The 26,607-nt window shown below is 47.9% G+C and overlaps 1 protein-coding gene across 4 annotated transcripts; it reads left to right on the forward strand.

Moving 5' to 3' along the window:
- Positions 1-5,446: 5,446 nt before the first annotated feature.
- On the forward strand, positions 5,447-26,585 carry PRPSAP1 (phosphoribosyl pyrophosphate synthetase associated protein 1). Of its 4 annotated transcripts, none has more exons than XM_044299837.1 (11): positions 5,447-5,544; positions 9,786-9,960; positions 11,062-11,114; positions 11,595-11,661; positions 12,156-12,328; positions 14,322-14,437; positions 14,561-14,616; positions 15,149-15,294; positions 19,749-19,819; positions 19,919-20,065; positions 21,955-26,585. In XM_044299837.1, exons 2-11 carry the CDS (start codon positions 9,797-9,799, stop codon positions 22,111-22,113), a joined length of 1,152 nt encoding a protein of 383 aa, XP_044155772.1. In that variant the 5' UTR covers positions 5,447-5,544; positions 9,786-9,796; the 3' UTR covers positions 22,114-26,585. The 4 variants fall into 4 exon arrangements, with proteins under 4 accessions (XP_044155772.1, XP_044155773.1, XP_044155774.1 ...); XM_044299838.1 differs by having other exon boundaries at positions 5,455-5,544; positions 9,776-9,960; XM_044299839.1 differs by having other exon boundaries at positions 5,499-5,544; positions 9,857-9,960.
- The last annotated feature ends 22 nt before the right edge of the window (positions 26,586-26,607 follow it).

Consider the following 26,607-nt stretch of genomic DNA (forward strand, 5'->3'; position numbering starts at 1 on the left):
CATACCCCCGCCGATCAGATGCTGATCTATTCAGAGGATAGATAATCAGTTTAAAAGAACTGCAGGACCCCTTTAACTGGGCAGTAAGCAGAACACTTACCTGGTGGCCTCCTTTTCAGCCGAAGATCTGCCGATTCCCATCCTCCTCTTCTATCATCCAAGATGGTCGCACCTCTTCCTGGACTACCTGACGCACACTGCATCGGGAGCCTAAACCACTTCCTACTGATCCAGCTCTGCTCTTGGATTGGCGACAGTGTCTGGGACTACCAAATGCACAATGTGGCCATCTTGGACGGCAGAAGAAAAGCCCAGGAACTGACGGATCTGCAAATGAAGAGATGAAAATGAGGGCACCTGCTAAGTGTTCTTCTCCTTCCCCAATTAATGTGAATTTTTTTTTTCTTGAACCGGAGGATTGCTTTAATGGTATCCAAAGCTGTGGACGGGTTTTACTTTGTACTCTCGTTGTGACTGGTGATGGATTTGACACAGGGTGCAATGGACTTTCTACTGTCAACAGATGCAGCTTCGGCTGGGTACTCCAAGGTATCGCCAGCATCCGGCCCCTTACTGATGAAGGGCAGGCACCCTGAAACAGTGGTCGGCTATTTTTCCTTGTCATGTCCCATGGATTGTTGATAAGTCGGACTCGTAGGGAGCCACTACCACAAGGTGGCACCAGCGAGAGGGTTCTCTTTCCCTGGGAGCTACCTTTTTTCATACGGTAAACGGAGAACATCAGCTTCCTGGGTTGAGATTTCCATTGCACAGAATCGCACCCAAAGCATGCGTCCACTCACTCTTGTCCATTTGGCTTTAATCTCAACATAAGCTTCTTGACGTCATAAATCAGTATTTAACCTGGCCAGCAGCCATTCCTCCATTACTAAGCATTCTCAATAGGCTTCAACCAAATTTTTTGGCTATGAGATTTTATCTGCCGGCACTGTCCTGGAGTACACTAGAGGAGAAGCTGGACAGGCAGAGCGCTGCTTGGATGAAAATTTTAACCTACCTAAATGATTAACTAAAGTGGTCTTCCTGCAATATAAAGTGATGGCACAGCACTCTGATATCTGATCACTTTCTGATCTGTGGTGCTCCGACTGCCAGGAGCCCCACGGATCGTGAAATGAAGAGGCTGCTTGTGCTAGTTTTTCCTGCACAGTGGTGCACAGGCTAGGTGATAAATGTAGGGTCACCGGGGGTCTGACCTGGGACACCCACCATTCTGAGAATGGGGGTCCTTGTTTGGAGTGGAGATATACACGAGCGCCACCACTCCATTCACTGCTATGGGACTGACAGAGCACTGTCTCTTTCAGTCCCTTCGAATGGTGGCGCATGCCCGCAGCTGCCCACCTCCCCTGAGCGGGCATGAGCACCACATCACTTAACCTAGTCTACTGTCCGGCAGTCCGGGCCCACTTGCCCTCCTCTGTCATCTGCAGCGGGTCCAACTGCCGACGTCCCACATCTCCTCTGTTGTAAACCATGGCTTGCGCTCTCCTGGCAAGTCTTCCTGATCTAGAGAGCGCATGCTCCATAATGGTTATTTAAGACACCCTCTCTAGGGGACAGTGACTTTGCTTTAAGTTCCTAGTTTGCAAATTTACCAGTGATATCTTGATTGTCTGCAACTGTACTGTACCTCTGCCTGTCTACCAACTCTGATTCTCTGCTCCCTGCCCTGACCTTAACCTGTCTACCGTATTGAACCCTTGCTGCCACTCCACGGCCTCGGATTAGTTTCACAAACTCTGCCTGCCTTGACCTCTGCGTGGTTTCTATGAGTATTGCCTGACTCCTTTGGTGCTTTTCACTGGTGCCTCTGGAGCCCCGTAGGTCAGCTGCGGACTGCCCCAAGACTATTCCAAGAGGTAGTAACCTGGTGGCTTCCCTGTAGTGAAGGCCAGATCCCTGTATACCGGTTCAAGAGTGAAAACCAGGGGACTGTGAGGATAACGCCCTTAGGGCTAGCCGGTCCAGTATGTCCACCTCCACTGCCCTTTACAGAAGCGGTGGATTGACATGCGCATTACTGCTCCATTCAAACATTGGGGACTCAGAGTCTTCCATTCTCAGGATCACAGGGGGCCCCAGCAATCCTACATGTATCACTTGTCCTATGACAGATGCTGTTTGTGGGATAACCTCCAGTTTGTTGTACAGATTCATGAAAGAGATCTGTATATCGTACGCACTCCATATTTATCCACCAGGAGATGAGGATGCAGTAATCCTGTTTTTCTCCCAAATGTTAGCTTTCTAATTATGGGATAAAGCAGAAAGAAGCCAAGAGGGTGTCATTATCTCGCGGGTGATCCTGAGATTAGTGATAATAACGCCTCCTCACATCTAGCGGCTGATGCCTCCCTCCCACACTATTAGATATCCATGCACATATATACATTTCTCCAGTCTGATGGCTTCTGCTTTTTGGCTATTTATTGCAAATAATTCTTCAGATCTGCAAATAGAATTTCATATTACAGGGAGACAACCCCTATCTTGACCCGCACCTGGTTTTGGCTCACAATCTCTGATGGAAATAACTGAGGCCTCTTTCACATTTCTGTGTCCATTTGACGACCAAGGAAAAATCTGTCCGCGTTTCATCCGTGAAGATTCCATGTTTGATCCATGTGTCCTTTTTTTTTTTTCCCTTCATGTGTCATTCGTTTTCAGCCTCATGCACATTACCATACGTATTTTGAGGTTTGCAAAATATGGATGATGTCCATATTGCATTATTTTTATTTTTTTTGCAGACCCATTGACTTCATTGGGTCCGTGGTCTGCATTTTGCAGCCAAGTATAGGACGTGTTCTATCTTTTTGCAGAGTGGACGTACAGATGTGGAACACTGGTGATCTGTGTGCTTTCCGCCTCCATGTGTCCATTCCACAACTGGATAGAACACGTCCTATACTTGGCTGCAAAATATGGACCACAAACCCACTGAAGTCAATGGGTCCGCAAAAAAACGGACATCGTCCGTATTTTGTGGATCTGCTGTTTGCTAACCACAAAATACATACGGTCATGTATATGAGGCCTTCCACTGCTCAGCTGAAAATAGATCTCCGCAGCATCTCGCTTGATGTCAGGATCGTGGGCACGCAATCAGTGGCTGGTGGATGGCTGATAAACACACGTGCACTTCCTGTAAAACTGCCCAAATTAGAGAGAATGCATTGCGCCACTGAACAGGTGGCGGGGAATGCTCATAGTTGTGATCTCCAGCCCCGACTACATGATCAGAGGTTAAAAGTGTGAATTATGGGAACAAAATAAAAAAGAAGCTCTCAGGAAGGGGGCGCTACAGGTACACCACTCCAGCAGATGGTAGCCATGCTGTGATTGACGGGTTGCAGGCTCTTAGAGGCCAGATCGGTGCAGGTCCTGCAGAATCGTCCTTGTGCTGATGTCACCCGCATCTTCAGCAGCTGGCGGTGGAGTGAGCATTGGGTGGACTGCTGTCTTTCCTGACTCCTCCGTACACGGTGGGCTCGGCCCTGGAATTCAGCATGCCTGATCCTTGTTTTCCCTGACAGCTGTTGGGGTATATTCGGGAGGCCTCCATACACATCAGAGTCATCTGATGCACTGACAATGGCCAAGTCATCAATTTATAAGATAATAGTTTGCTGTCAGTGAATCAGAACCTTCTTGTTTAAATTCTGAGGCAGAAAGCAACGGATGCATCCGGAAGCAGCAGCACATATCTCTGCTACAGAGCTGTCTATATTACATGGACCATACACTAGGAGAGGAACACAACTCCCAGCATGTTCATATTGTATACATATCACAGCAGGGGCTGTTTACCAGAGGAGGAGAACAAGAAATCCCATCATGTTAATATATATAGAGAGAGGACTACAACTCCTAGCATGTTCATATTGTATGTGTGTGTGTGTGTGTGTGTATATATAACAGCAGGAGCTGTTTACCAGGAGAAAAGTTGAATTCCCAGCATTTTCATATTGGATATATTACACCAAGAGAGAACTATAACCCCCATCATATTCATACATACATTACAGCAGGGACTTTAACTATAACTACCATCATATCCATGTTGCATATGTTACAGCAAAGACTATTTCAGGACAGAACTATAACTCCTAGCATGTTCATATTGTAGACATATTACAGCGGGGGGCTGTATACCAGGAGAGGACTACAACTCCAAGCATGCTCACACTGTAGACATAATACAGCTGGGGCTGTATAAATGGAGAGGACTACAACTCCCAGCATGCTCATACTGTAGACATATTACAGCTGGGGCTGTATAACAGGAGAGGACTACAGCTCCCAGCAATGCATGCTTATACTGTAGACATATTACAGCAAGGGGTGTATACCAGGAGAGGACTATAACTCCCAGCATGATCATACTGTAGACATATTACAGTGGTGGCTGTATAACAGGAGAGGACTACAGCTCCCAGCAATGCATGCTCATACTGTAGACATATTACAGTGGGGGCTGTATACCAGGAGAAGACTACAACTCCCAGCATTCTCATACTGCAGACATATTACAGTGGGGGCTGTATAACAGGAGAGGACTACAGCTCCCAGCAATGCATGCTCATACTGTAGACATTACAGCGGGGGCTGTATACCGGGAGAGGACTACAACTCCCAGCAATCTCATACTGTAGACATATTACAGCTGGGTCTGTATAACAGGAGAGGACTACAGCTCCCAGCAATGCATGCTTATACTGTAGACATATTACAGCGAGGGGTGTATACCAGGAGAGGACTATAACTCCCAGCATGATCATACTGTAGACATATTACAGTGGTGGCTGTATACTAGGCAAGGACTACAACTCCCAGCATTCATATACTGTAGACATATTACAGCGGGGGCTGTATAACAGGAGGACTACAGCTCCCAGCAATGCATGCTCATACTGTATACCAGGAGAGGACTACAACCCCCAGCAATGCATGCTTATACTGTAGACATATTACATACAGCGAGGGGTGTATACCAGGAGAGGACTATAACTCCCAGCATGCTTATACTGTAGACATATTACAGCGAGGGGTGTATAACAGGAGAGGACTACAACTCCCAGCATGCTTATACTGTAGACATATTACAGCGAGAGGTGTATAACAGGAGAGGACTACAACTCCCAGCAATGCATGCTTATACTGTAGACTTATTACAGCGGAGGCTTAATACAAGGAGAGGACTACAACTCCTAGCATCCTCATACTGAAGACATATTACAGCGGGGGCTGTATACCAGGAGAGGACTACAACTCCCAGCAGGCTGACGTTGTGCACCCTGTGGCCTCTCCCCGTCGCTGACCCCTGCTCCAGACAATTCCCTGCGAACAGCACAGAGGGCCTCTCCAGAGCCCACCGCTTCCCCACGCCCTCCTCGCCTCACGTGACCGATCACATGGCCGTGACGTCACCGCAGGTCCTTGGCTCGCGCAGAGCTAGCATCTTCCTGGGTTATAGGGAAGTTTGTGCTGCACAGCGATAGACTTGTGCTCGGGAGTCCGGTATGTACCGCCCCTCCCCCCGCCTTGTCGGGGGGCCCCCCTGCTCGCCCTGGACCCCCCTTCTCTGCGGATGTGCAGGATCACTGCTCGGAGCCGTGCCATAGACTGCAGCCCATACCTCCTTTACTTACAGGGGAGATCCATTTTTGCGCCTCTTTAACAGGGAGCGGGAGCTGCGCCCGTGCCTGCAGTGCAGATGTGGAAGCGGACGTGTCCCCGCAAGTTCTCAGTGGTGCAGCCCGGGGCTGGAGGCAACTGCTCATCGTGCAATCCCCAAAGTCAGCTCAGGTTCCAGCTGTTCCAAAACTACAACTCTCAGCTGTTGTGGCATGATAGGAGTTGTAGTTTTGCAATAGCCGGAGGCCACAGGTTGGAGATCATTACTCGGATCGCTGCTCTCAGGCTGTTGTAGCATGCTGGGAGTTGTAGTTTTGCAATAGCCGGAGGCCACAGGGTGGAGATCATTCCTCGGATCACTGCCCGCAGGTTGATATAGCATGCTGGGAGTTGTAGTTTTGCAATAGTCGGAGGCCACAGGGGGCAGATCATTCCTCGGATCACTGCCCGCAGGTTGATATAGCATGCTGGGAGTTGTAGTTTAGCAATAGCTGGAGGCCACAGGGGGCAGATCATTCCTCGGATCACTGCCCGCAGGTTGATATAGCATGCTGGGAGTTGTAGTTTTGCAATAGTCGGAGGCCACAGGGGGGAGATCATTCCTCAGATCACTGCCCGCAGGTTGATATAGCATGCTGGGAGTTGTAGTTTTGCAATAGTCGGAGGCCACAGGGGGGAGATCATTCCTCAGATCACTGCCCACAGGTTGATATAGCATGCTGGGAGTTGTAGTTTTGCAATAGTCGGAGGCCACAGGGGGGAGATCATTCCTCGGATCACTGCCCGCAGGTTGATATAGCATGCTGGGAGTTGTAGTTTTGCAATAGTCGGAGGCCACAGGGGGGAGATCATTCCTCAGATCACTGCCCGCAGGTTGATATAGCATGCTGGGAGTTGTAGTTTTGCAATAGTCGGAGGCCACAGGGGGGAGATCATTCCTCAGATCACTGCCCACAGGTTGATATAGCATGCTGGGAGTTGTAGTTTTGCAATAGTCGGAGGCCACAGGGGGGAGATCATTCCTCGGATCACTGCCCGCAGGTTGATATAGCATGCTGGGAGTTGTAGTTTTGCAATAGCTGGGAGCCACAGATTGAAGATCATTACTCGGTTCACTGCTCACAGGCTGTTGTAGCATGCTGGGAGTTGTAGTTTTGCATTAGTCGGAGGCCACAGGGTGAAGATCCTTAGCCCCAATTTATATGTGTGACACAGATCGCTCCCTGCAGAGTGTTGTGGCATGCTGGGAGTCGTAGTTCTGCAGTAGCCACAGGGTGGATATCATTGGCCCTAGTTTAGATCTGTGACGCGGATCACCCCCTAAACCTGATGTAGGTAATTTGGGAGAGCAGGCACAGGGTAAGCGAATCCCGGCAGCAGCTGTCACCTGTACAGTCAGTAGAAAAGCGGCACTGCGCAGGCGCCCCACAGTACAGAATGCAGGTGCCAATGTCCGCTTCCTACTAACAGCCAATCCTGTGCCAGGGCTTCACCTTCATGCACATTCTATATCGGGCATCTCTCTGCTGTGTGACTAGAGGGTTATATTGACATGTTTTGCCTCGCTGTGTGTTTGGTGCTTTGTGTCTGTGCTGGTAACATCAGTGGACATATCGTGCTCGTCTTTGATGTTCCGTCTCTTCTTTGTGTTCCTTGTGAAATCGCTGCCAGTCACTGCAGTGGACATCTGCTCATCAGCACAACAATGAATGGCTGCCACCCCCACCACTACAGTACTTCTAAGGCCGCTTTCACACAGTCAGCGTTTGGTCAGTTTTTGATCAGTGATTGTGAGTCAAAAACACAGAACAGGAGCAGATCTTCCCATTTTACCCTATGTCTGTGGAGGCTCCGGTCCTGCTGTTGGCTCACAATCACTGATCAAACACTGATGTTTGAAAGCAGCCTAAGGCCCAGTTCACACTTCAGTGATTGTGAGCCAAAACCAGGTGCAGGTGCAGATCACAGGCAGATCATTTCATTATACCTTTTCTCTGTGTAGCCCGCGCTTCTGGTTTTGGCACACAATCGCTGTACTTGGCCATAGAAGCTGGCTGGTAGAGGGGTTTAAAAACAGCGCCACACTTGGCCATGGGCTGTGACTGGCATTGCAGCTTAGTCCCTTCCCAATACATGGGGCTGCACTGCAATACCAGACACGGCCCACGGGCGAGAGTGGTGCTGCTTCTGTAAAACACGTAAGGCCTTTTTCGAATCTCCTGACATGTCTGTTTTGGGAAATACTTGTATTCGCCATAGCAATGCTAACTTTCCATTGTGCCGCTTCTCTGCTATTCCTCCTAGAAATGTATCCCTTGTCAGAGGAGGGTGTCTGTACAAAGTCTAAGGCCTTATCCACACATCAGTGTTTGGTCAGTGATTTCCATCAGTGATTGTGAGCCAAAACCAAGAGCGGGTCCAAACAGAAAGCCGGTGCAGATTTTTCCCTCATACCTTATGTCTGTGTAGGATCCCCTCCTGGTTTTGGCTCACAATCACTGACTAAACACTGTGTGATTTTTATTTTTATTTTTTTTATTTTTTTGTGGAACCATTGAAATGAAAGGTTCCGTATACGGACCGTATACGGAGTACAAAAAAACGGCCCGTACACTCGCCCAAAAAAACGTTTGTGTGAACTAGGCCTCAGTGTTTGGTTAGTGATTTGTGAGCCCAGATTGGATCCCACAGACATAAGCTCTAAGGGGAAGAGTTGCTCCTGTTCTGTGTTTGGTACCCGCACAATAAGGGCGCATTCAGACGACCGCGCCGCCTTTTGCTGTCCACAAATTGCGGTTCCGCGAAACACTGATGCAGTTTGTGTGCCTTCTGCAGTTTGCCATTATAGAAATGCCTATTCTTGTCCGCGATTGTGGACAAGAATAGGACACGCTGTCTGCCTCTTTTGCGGTCCCATTCATACAGTCGTGTGAATGAGCCCTTAGTAATCAAACACTGACTACTGTGCGAAAGCGGCCTTACACCGCCAGCGCTGATTGGACAGTGTGAGAGTACGCAGGGAACACCCGCTTGCCAATCTTTTTATACATTTCTAAGAGGAATAACAGAGGAACTGCGCAGCCTAGCGAGAAGCATTGTCGTTTCGTAGGGAAATACAGGTTTGTGCTAAAATGGACAATGCCAGGGGAGGCGGACGGGTCCTCTTTAACCCTTTGCGTGCTGTAGCAAGCCAAGCCATCTTCGCTCAATAACAATGGTTTTCATTGGCTGCAGCAGTTATCGGAGGCGCTCGGAGATCCCTCTGCAGAGACCTGATTAGAGGCCGCACCTATGGGGGAAGTGAGAGCTGGAAGAGGTGAAAGGTGCCAGAGATAAGCTTCTCTTGGAAGATTACAGGAAGCTAAATGACATTTCCATTACAAGCTGCTGATAGTATTCAGAGATGCTCTATAAACACTTCAGGAATGCGCACCGCAGAGCGCGCTATCATTTATGGGATTCCACTGTCTTGTCCTCTGTAATGATAAGTCCTGCCGTACTGAGCACAACGCAGGAGGGGATTACAGCAGGCAATCTCCGGCATGCGGCTCGCCTCCTTCTTGTGTTGATGGCAGTAGTATTTATATATGCGGCTTAAAGGGAGTTTGTCACTAGGACAGGACTCTTTAAAAGGGTTTTTTGGGGGAGTAGGGGTGTTTTGGACAGATCCCCCCCCCCCCCCCCCTCCATGCCACCAGTCCTGTGTGGTTAGTGGTACCCAGTACCAGGCCATGTTCAACATTTAGGAGGGGCCAGGAAGCTAGAAAACATCTAGGCATGTAACAAAGAGGTTAGCTCCATTAAAGACACCGTCAGGGTAAGATGTGTCTTTCTTCTACCACCTCTCTTCATATCATATGGGCTTCGGCTAGATGCCATGTTGGGAACGCATCCGGGCAGCTCCCTCATTTGTTATCTTTTGGGTTTATTTTATCATAGTTTAGTAAACTTTTTAATCACCTAACTTATGTTAAGCCTATTTATTCCCGTATCTCAGAATTCACGATAATGCACATCTGCTCCTTGTAGGGCTGTTGTGTGTGTGTGTGTTCCGTATTTCTTGCTTGTATATGTTGTGGTGCCATGCATGTTGTTGATCGGGGAGCCGTGTCAGTGTATTTCAGGTGTCATCATCATGCCAAGACGGATGCTAATACCTCACAAGTCTGTTTTCTCTTACTCCCGGCCTCCAAAGTGGCTGAATGGTCCCTGTACTATGAACTCAGCCGGAAGTGGTTACCGGGTGTTCTCTGCTAACTCCAGTCCTGCCTGCGTGGAACTGGCCAAGAGAATCACCGAGTAAGTGTGCACCTTCTATCCCCGACATGTAGCGTGCCCTAGGATGGCACCACTTTGTCACCCAGCTTTTCCAGGCCCCTGAAAGCCTCCCAATTATGCACTGATATTGGGATGTGTTCCCCCGTCTCATGTTGCCATGTCACCTGTATAGATTTGCTCAGAATCCTAGGAGCGCAGAAGAACGCTTGAGCTAATTGTACAGCTGCTTTCACACTACATTTTGCAGGGTCTATTTCCTGTACGTGTCGGGAAAGCTCCATCAGGCACTGATCCATACAGAGGCATGCACAAAAATAAACCTGTCCCATTTTGCATCTTCTTTTTTCTTTTTTTTCTTTTTTTTATTGATACTCTCAGTGAACCCCCATAGTTCTGTAACTGCCACTTACCAGGTCTCCACTGGTCTCTCCTACCTGGACTGGTCTCGACATACATGGAAAGACCCACTCAGCCAATGACCGGCTGCAGTGGTGAGCCACTCCACCGAGCTGGCCTTTCTTGGTATTTCACGTGTTTCGAGACTGGACCAGGAAGGGGACACCAGTAGGTCCCCTGTAAGCATGGGAACAGCTAGGGTGAGTATTGATGATTTTTTTTTTTGAGCTTTTGACGAAATGTTTCCCCCCACTGGACAACCCCTCTAACATGGGAGTCCATGGAAGACGGATGTTACTGCATGCTGGTACAGTGCCATTGAAAATATGTATATAATGGTAAATCCTCCCAGTCTACACCGAAAAATATAATGGAATACAGCCTTAGGCCTCATGCACTCGACTCTATTTTGAATCCGTGTCCAATCCGCATTTTTTATTTTTTTTGTAGATTGCACACGGACCAAAAAAAAAAAAAAACGGACAGTGCAGGGATGTCACCTGTGTGCTGTCTGTATCCGGATGTTCTCACATTATAGAACATGTCCTATTCAGACAAGAATAGTCATTTCCATTGTTAGGAGTGAGAATCGTGCAGATTGCACACTGAAGGTGTCCGTATTTTGCGGCTCTGTGGTTTGCGGACCGAAATGCGGGTACTGTTGTGTGCACGAGGCCTTATCCAGTCTTGTCAACTAATGCATGAACCCATTCCTTTCCCGTCTAGGCGGCTGGGAATAGAACTTGGGAAAGCGGTTGTCTACCAGGAGACCAATGGAGGTAAGATGGCCGGATTCGTACTTCCTGAGTTGGAACTGTTCAGTTTTTTTTTACTATTTCATTTAAAGGGGTTGGCCCAACTGAGACACTGGTGACATATCGCTAGGATATGCTATCAATATCGGATAGGTGCAGGACCTCCTCTATTCTCCAGAACCGGGCCCCCTGAAGAGAACAGAGAGCAGCCGCGCATGGGAAGAGCGCTGGCTTGGCTGTTTCTGCCTTGAACAGAGAGCTGGCTGCGCTTGCGCTGTACACTCCATTCATTGCTATGGGACTTACGAAAACATCTGAGCACGCTCGCTAAGGTGTTTTCAGAATGAATGGTGAGTACGCCGCACATGCGCAGTGTGCTGTCCTTCACTTCTCTGGGCCTGTTCTGGAGACCTCTGGGACCTTCTCCTATCTGACATATCCCACCGATATGCCCCCAATGTCTGAGATGTGCCAACCCCTTTAACTGTGTCATTTTCCCTTTAGAAACCAGAGTGGAGATCCAGGAATCTGTGCGTGGGCAGGATATATTTATCATACAGACCATCCCAAGGTGAATAAACGTATTAGTCCTGGGGGGGAGGGGGGCAGCTGCTCGCTTCTGGAAGACGACAGCCGTAACGTAGGACAACAGATTGTACAATGGTCCCCTCTGAATCCACCAAATCCGCCATCCCCATGTTATCGGCTGATCAGTGCCATTCCAGGAATCCGTATCATTTTAGGGGGGGGAGGGGGGGGTAAGAAGGGATGCACGGCACGGAGGAGACGCTCGGCATAAACCTCAGTCCTTTGGCATCTGCAGCTGTCAGTGAATAGGGATTAGAGCTAGCGTTATTATCTCTGGCCCAGAGCGGGCTTCGTGTTATTCAGGCTTGAAGGTCACCGCACTATAGTGGCAGGTGTGCCGCCCGCAGACTTTTCACAGTCTCAGATTGTCAGGCTGTTAAAATTGGGGCTTTGAAGCAAAGAAGACTTCGTTAGATGCGCTTTATTGTTACGGTCGGGCGTGTTGTAACGGTTTTGTATTGCTTACTACCTTCCCAGGGACGTGAACACCGCAGTGATGGAGCTGCTGATCATGACGTACGCTCTTAAGACGTCCTGCGCTAAGAACATCATCGGGGTCATTCCGTATTTTCCTTACAGTAAACAGTGTAAAATGCGCAAGAGGGGATCCATCGTATGCAAACTGATGGCCTCCATGCTTTCCAATGCTGGTAGGTGGGAGTCTTAATTATTGTGGACACCATGATGATGTCTATCCATTAAAGGGGTTGTCTCATGAAGACCACATGTCTAATCGTCGGGGGCTCATTCTACCCCGCTCTGTGGGGCTGCCAGAGATAGCTGAGCGCTTGTACTCTGCTACCACTACAGTCCCATAGAGTTGAATGGAGCATGCGTGTTTGCCGATCCATTCTAGCGTAGAGCATGGGCCCCCGTTCTCGTGATTGGCAGGTACAAAGAGTCTTTCTCACATCCATGCATCACATCAGGGATCAGCAACCTTCGGCTCTCCAGCTGCTGTGAAACGACAACTCCCAGCATGCACACTTACTCGGCTGTTATAGTATCTCGCATAGAAGTGAAAGGATTCTGGGAGTTGTAGTTTCAGAACAGCTGGAGGTTGCTGATCCTTGCATTACACCAGCAGCCCATTTATTTGTGTGGGCACTCTGTAATTCTCAAATCGGTGGTGCACAGTAGGGGTAGACCTGCTTCCTGACGCTGGCTCCTGGCTCCGAGGATGTAAAAACTTCCAGTCTGATGACCTGCTTCCCTTGTGTCGCTTAACCATTTGACATGATGCAAGGGGAGCAGTTCACTGCTGCGGCCAGCGATTGGCCGCAGCAGCGTCAAACAGGAAGTTTACATCCAGGGACCTGAGCGGAGCAGAAAAGTCTGGAGAGCGTAGGAGTCGGGGGCCAGAGCAGGTAAGCTATGCTTCCCTTTGCAGGTCTGTCCAGGAAGGGGGTTCGCCAAAACCCTCTTCCAAACGTGCACAACCCCTTTAAGGTGTACCTAAACCACAGTGGAATCCATACACGTCAGCAGTTTCAGTGTGCTGATTCCAAAGTTCTATAGGACCTTCAACTTCAAGTGCTTATTTTGGAAGTAAAACAGAAAAAATAAAATATATTACAAAAATTAAAGTGGTAATCAAGTCCCCCCCCCCCCCCCTCCATCGTTTATATAATAGAAAATTATGCTAATTCTACAATTTTCTAATATGTAGTTAAATTTTTCTATGCATACCTTTCTTATATCATCCAGTTGACTCCTATATGTGGTAGAACGGCATAGCCCAAGGAACCGTGCTGTGTAATGTCTCTATATCCTAAAGGAAACATGGCATCAGTCATGTGACACTCCTCGCATCCTATAACCCCTGACATTCAGTAAGCAGCAGTGTGACATGACATACGTGTGTCCATAATTGGACTAGTTTTAGTGAAATCATGATTTTTTATTGTGGTTATTACATGTGTGTATTTACATGGCCGCCTGCCTCTAGGTGATGTTGTAAAATGGCTGCCTGTCTCCAGGTTTCCATGTTTTTAATAAAGTTTAGTGTTTAAAAAAAAAAAACACACACAGATCTGCTTATGCACAGACATGCTGCAGGCGGTAGCCCTGTATATACTGTATACACTACTATTCACCTGTTAGATACCTGGGTAGTTAAGTGAAAACCAGATTCCAGGAGACTTGTGAGGGTCCCATGACTGACCCCATGTTTAGTCCTATCCGGTTCTCTTATGGATGCATTTTATAGGACTAAAATGGGCCTTACAATTTTTTTTTCTCTTTAGGGAGAGGCTACTGTATGGATATAATAAAGGTCTGTGAGCAAAATTTTAAATAGATATAGATTAGAAAATTGTTCTCTGCTTAAAAAAAAATTCATAATTAAAACCGGAATACCTCTTTAATAATATGACCGCGGCTCCATGGCATGGGAACGCCAGAGGGGGTTAGCAGAACAGTGGTAACCACGAGCCACTGCTGCAGCAGGTACCCTATGATTATCTTATAGGGTAGGAAGAGGGTCTAATGTGGAGATCCCCTATAATTTATAGGCCATTGGTTGCATTTATGACGCGTTTACTACAGAAATCTTATTGAACCCAATTTAAAAAAATAACCAGGTTTCCCTTACAAGTTATCTATATCTATAATGAAATCCTTTATATGTGATTGTCCCTCCAGGACTCACACACATCATCACAATGGACCTGCATCAAAAAGAGATCCAAGGCTTCTTCAACTTTCCAGTGGACAACCTCCGAGGGTCGCCATTCCTGCTCCAGTACATACAAGAGGAGGTGAGCAGTACCGCATACCCCACGTTCTGACTCTTCCCCCAGTCGTCAGGTCCTGGTCTTAGAACTGATGTAACGGCCGGTACGCGAGCCTCTTCTCATCGCTGCGATATCTTACTTTTTCAGATTCAAGATTACAGAAATGCAGTGATAGTGGCAAAGTCTCCAGATGCGGCAAAGAGGTAAAAGCAAATGACGTGGATCTTCTAAACGAATTGTTAAAGGGGATCTCCTCTCTCTGAATGGAGAAGTCTGTCGGCTCACCGCTTCATTGACTTCTTTGTGACAGATGTTTACAGCGCCCCCTAGCTGTGAATGGAGCGGTGGTCTGACGCAACGCTGGCCCCATAGAAGTGAATGGAGCTGCGTGAAAATCGCAACCACAAGCAAGTGCGGATACGATGCGTTTTTCACGCATCGTTGCCAAGAGATCGTGTTTGTATGCGTTCAGTTTTTTATCACGCGCATGCCAAACGCATGCATTGCAACCACGCAATAAAAACGGAACGCGTTAGCAAACAAAACTGAATAGACTTGCTTGCCAAATAGCGCAGTTTTCACTGAACGCATCTGCAACGCATCCGGACCTAATCCGGACACGCTCGTCTGCAAGGGGCCTTCATCTTTATTGTACCAATGTTTAGTTGGGTGCAATACTATTATCATTTTAAGTGTCCTTTTTGACTTGCGAACGCTCTTCTATCCCCTGATAAGGGCACAGTCTTATGCCGAGCGGCTGCGTCTGGGACTTGCAGTGATCCACGGGGAGCCACAATGTTCAGAACACGATATGGTGGATGGGCGTCACTCTCCACCCACTATGAAGAATACCACAGTGCACCCCGGGCTGGAGATCCCCTGTAAGTTTCTGTATTTTGTGGGGTCGTATGATTCAGTTGTGTACCCCCCAGTATCGCACACCGCTGGAAGCTAAGAGATGGGGAGAGGATAAGCTGGTAGATTTTATTACCTTGCAGAAGACATGTCTGGTGGCCGCCTGGTTCCTCCTCATGTCACACAAGGACAGATAAAGCTCTACAGTCTGAGGATCTTGCAAAACAGCTCTCAATATCTCAGCTTCCTGGAGATGTATATGGGGGAGCAGAAAGTTAGGGGGTTTTGGGGTCACACATGTGCCAAGATTTGCAGTACTTCTGATTTAGAGGGACTCTGTCCCCAGGAAATTCAAAGTTAAAGGAGTATTCCAGTTGTTGTGTTATCCCCTATTAGACTCGGTGGGGGTCCTACCACTGGAACTCCCACGGATGCATGGCTTGGACCCGCCCGCAGTGCACTTAGTTGCTCATTTGCATATGGATTTTTCTCCAGAATGGATCGCTAAGTGAAAGGTCTCATTCCATTCAGCTGAGCTAGCCCTACAAGGCATAGTGGTGCCTGGTTTATCATTTCCTGGTGACGGGTGCCTTTTAAGGAAAAATGAAAATATTTATTGCACTAGTCATCCATAGACAGCTCCTATTCATGGCAGCGTACATACATAGTGGTAAGCGGTATTGTGAGAGGGGAGAGGTGACTGACGGCCTGGGTGAGTTCGCTGCCGTGGAATGTAGGCCGGCGACTTCTTAGAACCTAATCATATCTAGAAAGAAGATAAGCCGGAACTGACAGCACATGGCAGAATACATGGGGATAGTCGGGGATTGGTTACATGCACAATTTATTTATTTTATGCACTTATTTGATATTTTATGCGCTCTTTTTGTGCACTTTTTTATACTTACGTTTTACCTACGTGTTGTTATAAAATTTCTTTAAAGGGGTTAACCAATATGTAAAAGATTCTCCCCCAATGCCCGGGCCCCTTCTATGGATTATACTTACCTGCTCCTCAGCACCCGCATCCCTGCACGGCCGCCGCTACATCTCCTCATTGTTCGGATCAAAACATCCGGCGACGGGAGGAAGCAGGCTGCGACGGGGACCAGCCGCCCCCCTATCCCCCCCCCCCCCTATCGCGGCCTGCTGTTGGCTGCTCCCCCTGTCGCCGGATATTGGGGAGCAGGTGAGTATAATCCTTACAAGAGGCCTGGGCATTGGGGGGGGGAACTCTTTTAGATATAGAAGAATAAACCCTTCAAAATGTATAATCTAGGGCATCGTCTGTGTACCTTCTTAAAGGGGGTGCACTTTGTGGGGTTTTTTTGCAACCTGAGAAGGAAAGCCTACTCTCTTGCTAGGGCTGGCTCCCTGGTCCTTCTCTCCCCGGCCTCAGCTGCTCCGCTGTGCTCGCGGGATGTTGACGCCGGTGCAGCCAATCGCTGGCCGCAGCATTGACCTGCTCCTCTTGCGTCTTGTCAAATGGTCATGCAAGATGAGGTGGTCACTGCGATTGGCTGCAGTGGCATCAAAATGAAGAGGACATCCTGGAAGCACGGCCGGGGAGAGGGGGAGCTGCAAGCCAGTGCCAGGAAGCAGGTAAGTATGCTCAACTTTGCAGGTCTGCCCAAAATGGTGCACAACCCCTTTTTATAAAGCCAGTACATATAAATATATATATTACATACTATGTGACGCCATCCACGTACATGCATTATACAGATCAGCAACCTCCGGCACTCCAGGTGTTGTGAAACTACATCTCCCATCATGCACACTTGCTTGAGTGTTCTCTGAACTCCCACAAAAGTGAAAGGAGCATGCTGGGAGTCGTAGTTTCCCTATAGCTGGAGTGCCGGAGGTTGCTGATCCCTGATCTAGATGAACCAGGCCTCGCTACTATACATTTACTAGGTGAAAAGCAGCAAGCAGGAGCGACCTGAAGCTAGAGCCGTGGTCCCCCCCCCCCCCCCATACTTTATAGGGAAGCCATACCCTTGGTGTATTTATAGGGCGCCACCTGTTGGGGAATCCTCATATGATTGCAGGGGAATCCAGTCTCTTGCCCTCTGTAGCTGCAGGTCGTGTCTGCTCCATGCAATGATTCTGTTACCTGTGTATTAGCAATTTCTTACTTTTCTACTTCCAAATGTCTAAGTAGTTTTAGCGCCTTGATGGGTGAGATGTACGATCAGGGTGACTCCCTTCCAGCGGTGTTGAGCTATGTCTATGTGCAGCCATTGCTTACTTGCTTCCTGTGCTTTTGATATTAGGCAAGCGGCAGCCCCTGTATCCAGGCATAGAACTGCCAAGTATGGAAAGCCTTGTGCCGTTTGCCGTGTGTGACTTGCCGTGCTCTGTTACTTGCTGCGTGCTGTAACCCACCCCTCACTAACATAAATCATCCGTCTGTCAAACACTGAGCCGCTAAAATCCCCATTATCCCCATAGCATGGGGGAGAGTGCTGCTTCTGCTCCATGACGGAGATGATGGATTAAAGCCGTGTGTTGTCATCTTCCATCAACCTTCCGCTCATCTGCTTCTGGGTGGCGTCCAATATGGTCACCATTACCAGATCTCCTCTACTTCTGAACTATAGACCTGCCTTGATATATACTGCGATAGGAGTGGAGTCAACAGCTTTGGCACATTTCACGGCAATGACGGCGCAGCATGCAGCACTATTCTTGCCAGCCAATTTCGGAAACCCATTCCAAGACTATGAGGTCTCCCTGGAAAAAAACCATTGAATAGATTTAGAAGAACTTGAGATATTTATGGTGTGGGCTCATTTAAAATGAGCTAAATCTGTACATTTAAGCCCCGCCTTGGGGACAACCCCCCAAACTACTTCTGGGCAGGGCGTACATAGGCCACACCTCTTTTGCGCCTGGCTCGTAGGTTTCTCCCCTCAAAATAGGATCTATACTTGGCTTCTTCTTCTCTGTGGCCCCCGTGCGGTCTTCACAGGATTTCTGGTCTCCGTCTGTCCACTTCCTTACGGACAGATCACGTGCGGTACTGCAGCCAGTGACTGGCCTCAGCGGTGACTTGTCCCCAAGCAGGGAGTAGGCCAGTGATTGACTACAGCGGCACACATGAATCCGTCCACGCTTAGACGGGGACCGGACGACCATCCGGGACCACGGAACCAGAATGAAGTGGCGGGTAACAAATACGTTTTTAGATTTTTTCACAGGTGGGGGACAATTTAAAAAAAAATAATATATATATATATATATATATATATATATATATATATATATATATGACAACCCCTTTAAGATGTTACCATATTCCTTGTGATTGGACTGTCAGCACAGTTGTACGAGAGTCCTGTGATTCTTTGAGACAGTCTGTATCCTGCTGAGGGCGTTTCTGATATGCTGGTTTCCCTTATTGGGGGGGGTTATACAAAGTTGTCTAAACTTTTCCTGAGTCTACAATCGCATGTTAGGGAATGTCGTCACCAGCAGTTCCCTGAGGTATAATGATTATTGAAATCCCTCCCTGTACTGACGTGAATATCTCCCCACTGCGCTCAGACAATACAGCCTGTATTCTGCAGATGGGTTTACATGGCAGTCAGGGATACAGGGATTTCCTTTCTGCCCTGCAAGTTTCTTATAAGGAATGCTTTTAGTAATTCTATTGTAGGCAATCGCTTAGGGTGCAATTCATATATTTGGAATAATCAAAGTTTAAACTAAATTCTGAATAATAAATAAAAACAATTCTGTGTTTGAGGTTTGATTCTCCTGGTAAGTGCTATCCACGCCTGCATTGCCACGTGTGGCTGAGCGGATCGGGGAGCAGTAGGATTTCTGTTTGATGCTCACCGTCCTGCCCTCTGTCCAGCATGCTTGTGTGGCAGATTGCATTCTTCTATAGGTGGCCATTCACATCAGACTTCAGTCCACCAGCTGACCGACCAGAGATAATCCACTAACGGAGGCAAATTCCCCTGTCGCCACTGAAACCGCACGAATGCTCGACCAGAGTGTGCACGTGTCTGGAGAACGGTTGGCCGAATGAGCGTTTAGCCAATAGCTAAGGAACGTGCATAGCCACCTGTAGGGCGTTTTCAAATGAGGGCGTGAAACACGGTCTGTGCGATGCCCATATTTCCTGGACCGACCCTGGTTCGGCTGATCCGAACTCCAGTCATCGTCGTGATCTATGATGCTGTGAGTTCCAGCCAGATTATAAGCTCAAACCATGATGCTGGAACTCGCAGCATCCTAGATCACTATAATGCAGCGAGTTCAGATCAGCCAACCCGCAGTCAGTCAGGGACGTGTGGCTGTCGCACTGAGTGTGTTTCACGGATCGCACCTTGGGCGTCTGAACTCGCCCTAACGCATTCACTGGCAGACACTGATAACACTGCGGTTTAATTGTTCTAATTGGATGTGTTTTGCATGCTCAGTGGCCCTTACTGGCAAATTAACCATTTCGTTCCCTGCCCCCATCAAGTGATGATAGCCAAGGAAAAGCCGCCGATCAGCGTGGTGGGAGATGTGGGTGGACGCATCGCCATCATCGTGGTAAGAGGACATCCTAATTCACACACTTGTCATCGCGTATTTCCTATGACTTTCTAACTTTTTTTTTACCTTTTTTTTTCCGGATGTGTGTGACTTCAGGATGACATCATTGATGAAGTGGAGAGCTTCGTGGCTGCCGCGGAGATTCTTAAGGAACGTGGCGCATACAAGATTTTTGTGATGGCCACTCATGGTATCTTGTCTGCCGATGCCCCCAACCTTATTGAAGACTCTTCTATCGATGAGGTGCGTGCCCGGATATGTATATATCTTTATACCAGATGTGGCCACGTTTTCCATATATTGACCACTGGAACAAGAGAATTGATTGCTAACCTTACGGTTATCCTAAAGCCTGTATTAGACTGCCTGATTTTTCAGCAGATAATCGCTAACGAGCGTTCGCTTGAACGTTCATTAGCGATGATCTGGAAGTTTAATACAAACAAACGCTCGATCATCGGGCAGTCCAAATCTTTTGACGTATTAAAAAAATGATTGTTTGCAGACGGCAGATCGTGGCATCTAAGAACGATCTGCCTTCGGCAAACCACTGTACAGCATGGGCACGAGTGATGGCATAGCTGCAGAGGTCTCCTCCACTAGCTAGCAGGTGACTGCCGGGAGGGAACGCTTCCCTCCTGACAATCGGATGCCACATTGGGCTGTGTAATACAGCCTTAAGAGGCATCAAAGCTTAGTGTACCTATATTATTACTGTTGGCTGAGCCCACTTTTTGATTTTGGAATTATAGAGGTTGTGCCAAGTATAATTCAATGTCCAGGAAAACCACTCTTATTCTACTGGAAAATGGCTCCCAAGTGCCCGGCCGGTGGGGCTTTACTGATCATAGTGCCCCCCTCCCACACCTTTCTGCTACTCCCCTAACTTCCCAAGGCTTTCTCCCCTGACGTCACAGGGAAGCATCTCAAAATCTTGCGCAATCTCCCTGTACTGCACTTCTGGAGCCTGCGCAGTACTTTCCCTTTGGTCGTCTTGTGCCTCAGCGCTTGCACAGAACACAACCCTGAGGCAATAGCCCACAAAAGAGAATGTACGGCGCAGGCGCCAGAAGCGCAGCGTGGGGCACCTGTGAGATTTTGAGATGCTTCACTGTGATGTTGGTGGAGAGGGGAGGAAGCCTTGGGAGGTTAGGGGAGGAATGGAAAGGGTGGGTGAGCGGTGGGCTTGGGAACCATTTTCCCATCAAATAAAAGTGGTTTTCCTGAACATTGAGTAAAGCATTAACAAACATACCTGTGTGTAACTTGGGTATATTTTCAAACTTCTGAGAGGCAATGCAGTTAGTTATATTAGTGAGAAGGTGTGGCAGACTCCCTTTAATACTTGGTACAACCCCTTTAATTCCAAAGTCATAAAGTGGGCTGAGCCAACACTAATAATATATGTACGACATTTCTGTGTTCTGCACAGGCGCTGAAGCAATAGCCCACCAAAAGGGAAATTACTGCGCAGGCGCCAAAAGCACTTCACAGGGCGTGTGTGTGAGATTTTGAGATGCTTCGCTGTGATGTCAGTGGAGAGGGGAGGCATTGTGAGGTTGGGGGGGGGGGGGAGAGCGGGAGGCTTGGGCACTTTGAACAGTGAAGCAGGACGCATGCTCGGCCTGCTGTTCCATCACGACGGGGACATAGGAGCCCCATTTTCAAGATTGGTGGGGGTCCCAGGGGTTGGACCCCCAGCCATCAGTTAGGTATCCCCTATCCTGTGCATGGGAGATAACTGTAATACTTGGCACAGTCCAAGGGCATGGAGAAGCCTTATTAGGGAAGGATTTACAGGTTGGATTTCAATGTCTTGCCTTTGCTCGACTGATGAACATTTCTGGAGGCTGCCTTATGTGTATGGCCGGCATCTGCTTTAGAATCTCCTCCCGATTGGCCATCAATACCAGGTGCAGCCACTACAAAACGTACAGCATTGTGCCCGGTAAACAATGAAGGGTCAGCTGGTGGATGTTGACTAAACCCCCCCCCCCCCCCCCCCATGATCCGATATTGCTTGCCAATCCTAAGGTTAGACCATCAGTATTATTGTCGTGGAGAACCCGAGTGAGATGATTGTGCCGTCACCTCTTCGTACTTCATTCATCTCTACTCTTGTCCTTCCGCAGGTTGTGGTGACAAACACCGTCCCCCATGAGGTGCAGAAACTCCAGTGCTCAAAGATCAAGACAGTGGACATCAGTCTGATTCTGTCAGAGGCGATCCGTCGGATCCACAACGGAGAGTCCATGTCCTACCTTTTCCGCAACATTGCCATGGACGATTGAAGGGCTCCCACCCTTCAGCCATGCGCTGGATACGTGCCAGTCTCGAGTGGGTGAAGAAGCTCCGCGTGCAGAAAAGGGCAGACATCGATTGAGGAATCCAGTCCTTTTTTTCTTTTTGCATTCACACTACAGGCACTGCCACTTTACTGTTGGGAATGAGGGGAACCCTGCATTATCTCTCTGGATGAGAACGGGGCACACCTGAATTGGGGCTTTGAAAGGATTTGCAGCTTGGGTTGTAAATTTCCCTTCAGTCCATTAAGAACTGGATGCATTAACCTTATAGTTTTTCCTTTCGGATACAGACTATCTGAGCCTTTCAATAACCAACGAAACCGCGTTAACCGCAGAAACAATACAGACCGCCAGCACAGACTGCGGATGCCACGTACACGTGTGTCAATGTATACATGTATGACACATGCTGCACATTCACATGCATTCAATACATACAAACATGAAGAATTGGGTGGCTGGCTAAGTGGTTTCTGTAATGTCAAGGTCTGCCCAGCCTCAGGATGGCACTTGCCCCTATACTGGGCAACGGTCATGTCATTGACAGCGTGAGCATGCACATGATACAAACATGCATTCATTTACTTAACGCATTGTGGTTTACGTGTATGGCGTGTCTGCTTACGCAAATGTGCATGAATATGAATCTAAAAAAAAAAAGGGAAAAAGTCAATATTCCAGTGCAAATGTTCAGTTGACCGTGCCGTTAGATCATCAAGAGCCCCATAATAGTAATCATTATTCATGGGGCCTTTTAATTGAGGACCCCCAGCAGGGGCTGCAGTCATCTCGGCCCCGATGCCTGCATAAACAATGAAGATTCCCCTTCATGCGGCCTATCTGTGAGGGGCCCAAAATTTGGTTTTCCACTCTTCTGATATTAAAGCGGTTTTCTGGTATTATCCTATTGATGACCTGTCTCCAGGATAGGTCATCAGTATGAGATTGGCGGGGGTCTGATTCCCGGGACCCCCACCGATCAGCCATTTGAGGAGACCATATTGCCACGGCATCTTGCCGTACATTGTGTAGCGACTCTGCTTGGTATCACAGCTCAGCCCTATTCACTTCAATAGGACTGAGCTGCGCCTAGGCCACGTGAGCAAGGAACGTGGCCTAGGAAGAGGCCGCAGCGCTCACCGGCCCCTTCGTCTAGCTGATTGGCAGGGGTCCCGGGAGTCTAACCCCTTAATATCTCATATTGATGATAGGTCATCAATATGAAAGCTCCTTTAATGACCTGTCCTTAGGATAGGGAATCAATGATCACTTCTGGAAATAGTACTCAGAGCAAGAAACATCGATCGGTTATTATTTTGTCCCTCTTTAGTGGGGGTCTTCAAATCTAAGGGGCTGTTCACATCACTTTTTTTGTCCCACATTTAACATATACGTTGGGAGGGAGGGACGGATGCAAGATTGTAGTGTACTACACTCTTCCATCCTGCAGAGGCCAGCTAAAAACGGTATATGTTAAATGGATATTTTTAGCGAGACAAAAACATGATATCCTCGGGATATGCCATAAATGTCTGCTAGATGCCGGTCTTCTCTCTGGGACCTGCGCCTATCACCGCTGAGACTGGAGAGGTGGACGTGCATGCATGAGTCTCTCCATTCATTCTTATGGAAATGCCAAAAACAGGTGAGCAATCCCTTAAAGGGGTTCACCAGGATTTTATATATATGGCCTGTCCTTAGGATAGGTCATCCATAGAAGAGCGGTGGGGGTCCGACTCTCAGCACCCATGATGATCAGCTGTTATTCAGTACCCCAGAAACGACACCGCTCTCCATGGTGTAGTGAACGGAGCCTGGTTACTACTACTCCCATTCACTTCATTGGAAGCGGCGCTGCAATAGCCAACTCTGTCATCTACACAGAGAGGCCAGGACAGCTGATCAACCGGACTGGCCAGAGTCGGCACCCCTCCCCTCTGATATTGATGACATATCCTACAGAGAACCCCTTTAAGGTCTAAGGGCCTATTCGCACTTTTGCAGTGTACATCAGAGTTATATGCTAGAAGGATTTCCTGACGTCTACCCCTTACACATACCAGTGGCATATTATATCACCCAAAGGCTCCCAAACTGTAAAGCGCCCTATACGTTTTTTTTTTTTTTTACTAGGTACGTCGGCATAGTTTACCATGCAAAAAAAAAATGTATACCAGACCAATGCAAGCCAAAAGGGCACTCTTTTGGCCTCCGTCAATTAAAGGGGTAATCCGGTAGACTAAGTTATAACTATTAGATCGGTGAGGGTCCTACCGCTGGGACTGATCACAAGAACGGTAGGACCCCCACTGATCTAATAGTTATCCCCTGTGGATAGGGGATAACTTAATCTAACCAGAATACCCCTTTAAGCATAGGCTAAAATGGATACTGCAAACTCACTGTGAATACACCCTAAATAGAGCGTTGTGAGAAATCCGAGTGCCAACCTGCACAACTGCTTCTACGGATCCTTCAGGGGTACTTACTTTTGTAGATCCCCCCCATGTCTCTGCCTATCAGACTGGGCCGCTCTTTTACCGATGGGTCAGGACACTTCGTGCCTGAGCTCTGTACTGACGGGAAGGATCAGATGTCAGTGCACCTAATGAGGTGCACTCTAATACCTATAGAAATGTATATACAACCTGTGTGTATATTTTCGCACTGTATGTCCTCCAGGGCATTGCTTGAATTATACAAGACTTGTGTGTCTGCAGACCACCATGATGCTGACGTCCTGTGAATCCTATTGCCGTCCTGATTTCATTCCCGTCAGACGTCCCTCCGTGTATGGGGGAGATCTGGGCAATAATCTACACGGATATGCTATTCACAATGGTGTTCTCATGTATTACTGTATATAGTTTACAATAAACCTGTTTGCCGTCTTAAAGGGGTATTCCCATCACAGACAATGGGGGCATATCGCTAGGATATGCCTCCATTGTCTGATAGGTGCAGGACCCACCCCTACGCCGAGAACGGAGTGGGGAGAGTGGTGGCCGCCAAGCGCTCTCCCCATACAAGTGAATGGGAGTGCACCGTGCTTGCGCGGCCACCACACCCATTCATTTCTATGGGGCCGACGGAAGTAGCCGAGCCAGCTCTGCTCCCTCCACCACCTTCCTTGCTCTGTTCTCGGTGTAGGTCCCGCACCTATCAGACAATGGGGGTCATAGCCTAGCAATAGGCCCCCATTGTCTGTGAAGGGAATACCCCTTTAAAAGGCCCTGTCCACCTTTGCATCCAAATGGTCTCTGTGCATCTAAAGTGAAGAACAAAGCAATACGTCCGCGCCGGTTCTCATTCATCCAAGTCAACATTTGGCCTTACTGCATTTTCTCTTGAAGACATTTCAGTAGTCATCTGACTGGCTTTCTCAGTTAGAATGACTTGTACAAGGAATCTCTGGCATTAAATACTCTTGCTTCAATCAGAACAATATGTTTATCATAATCAAGGACCTCATTGAGGTAAGATATTGATTGCATTTGCACGCCCGAATCTACTTTGCTATAAAAAAAAATATCCAAAATGCACTGTCGTTTTCTGTCTCCAGCTCCTATGCAGACAAGCCATCTCCATGGCAACCTGTAATCTTTTCCTGCCATCCCGTTTCCTTCCAGTTGTTCCCTACTTTATTAGAACGTACATGTCAGATTAGCAAGAAAGTAAAGGACGATAGAAGACAGTAAGGGCTGCAGGATCAGACCGCACAAGGTTTGCTTGTTGTCTGTTACCATGGAGACACATTCAGTTCTGCATGGGACCTGTAGGTGAAAAACGGTAGGAAAATTTGAATGGCTGACTATGACAAAGTTGCTTCCGTTCTTTTTTTAGATGCATTGAGACAATGAAGAAATAATTGTGAAGGTGGACGTAACCTTTAAAAGTATTTCAAGACTGCTCTAGGCGGTTTTATGTAGTGTATTATACTGAGTTTGTGTGTTTTATCTCTTTAAAGGGGTTTGCGATAGGGGATAAGTGTCTGATTGGTGGAGCTCCGACCACTGGGGCCCCCCCGCCAATCTCGCGAACCGCGCTCCCCCGTGTGAATGGAGCGGTGTCACACATGCACGCTGCTGATCCAGCCACTCTATGGGGTTTGCCGGAGATGACCGAGCGCTTGTACTCCCATAGATTTGAATGGAGCGGCGAACACACATGGGCCCTTCTTCTCATGATGGGTGGGAGCCCCAGCGATCGGACTCCCATCAGAACACTTCTCCCCATCCTGTGTATAAACAACCTCTTTAATTAATATATAATAATTTAGTGTTGCAGCCAATAATTTCGTTTTTTTCATGATTTAACTGGGCTGAAAACATAATCTGAATTTAGTTTAGTGTTTTTGTTGTAATCCTGCGTTTTGTAGTTTGTTATTTTATGGCTGATTTGGGTTGGATTTTTGTGGTGATATTTTAGGTTGACATAAAGGATCATTTGCTTCCATATATACAGTGTTTTAGGATGTAT

The sequence above is a fragment of the Bufo gargarizans genome, chromosome 6, assembly GCF_014858855.1.
Source record: "Bufo gargarizans isolate SCDJY-AF-19 chromosome 6, ASM1485885v1, whole genome shotgun sequence".
Lineage (NCBI taxonomy): Eukaryota > Metazoa > Chordata > Amphibia > Anura > Bufonidae > Bufo > Bufo gargarizans.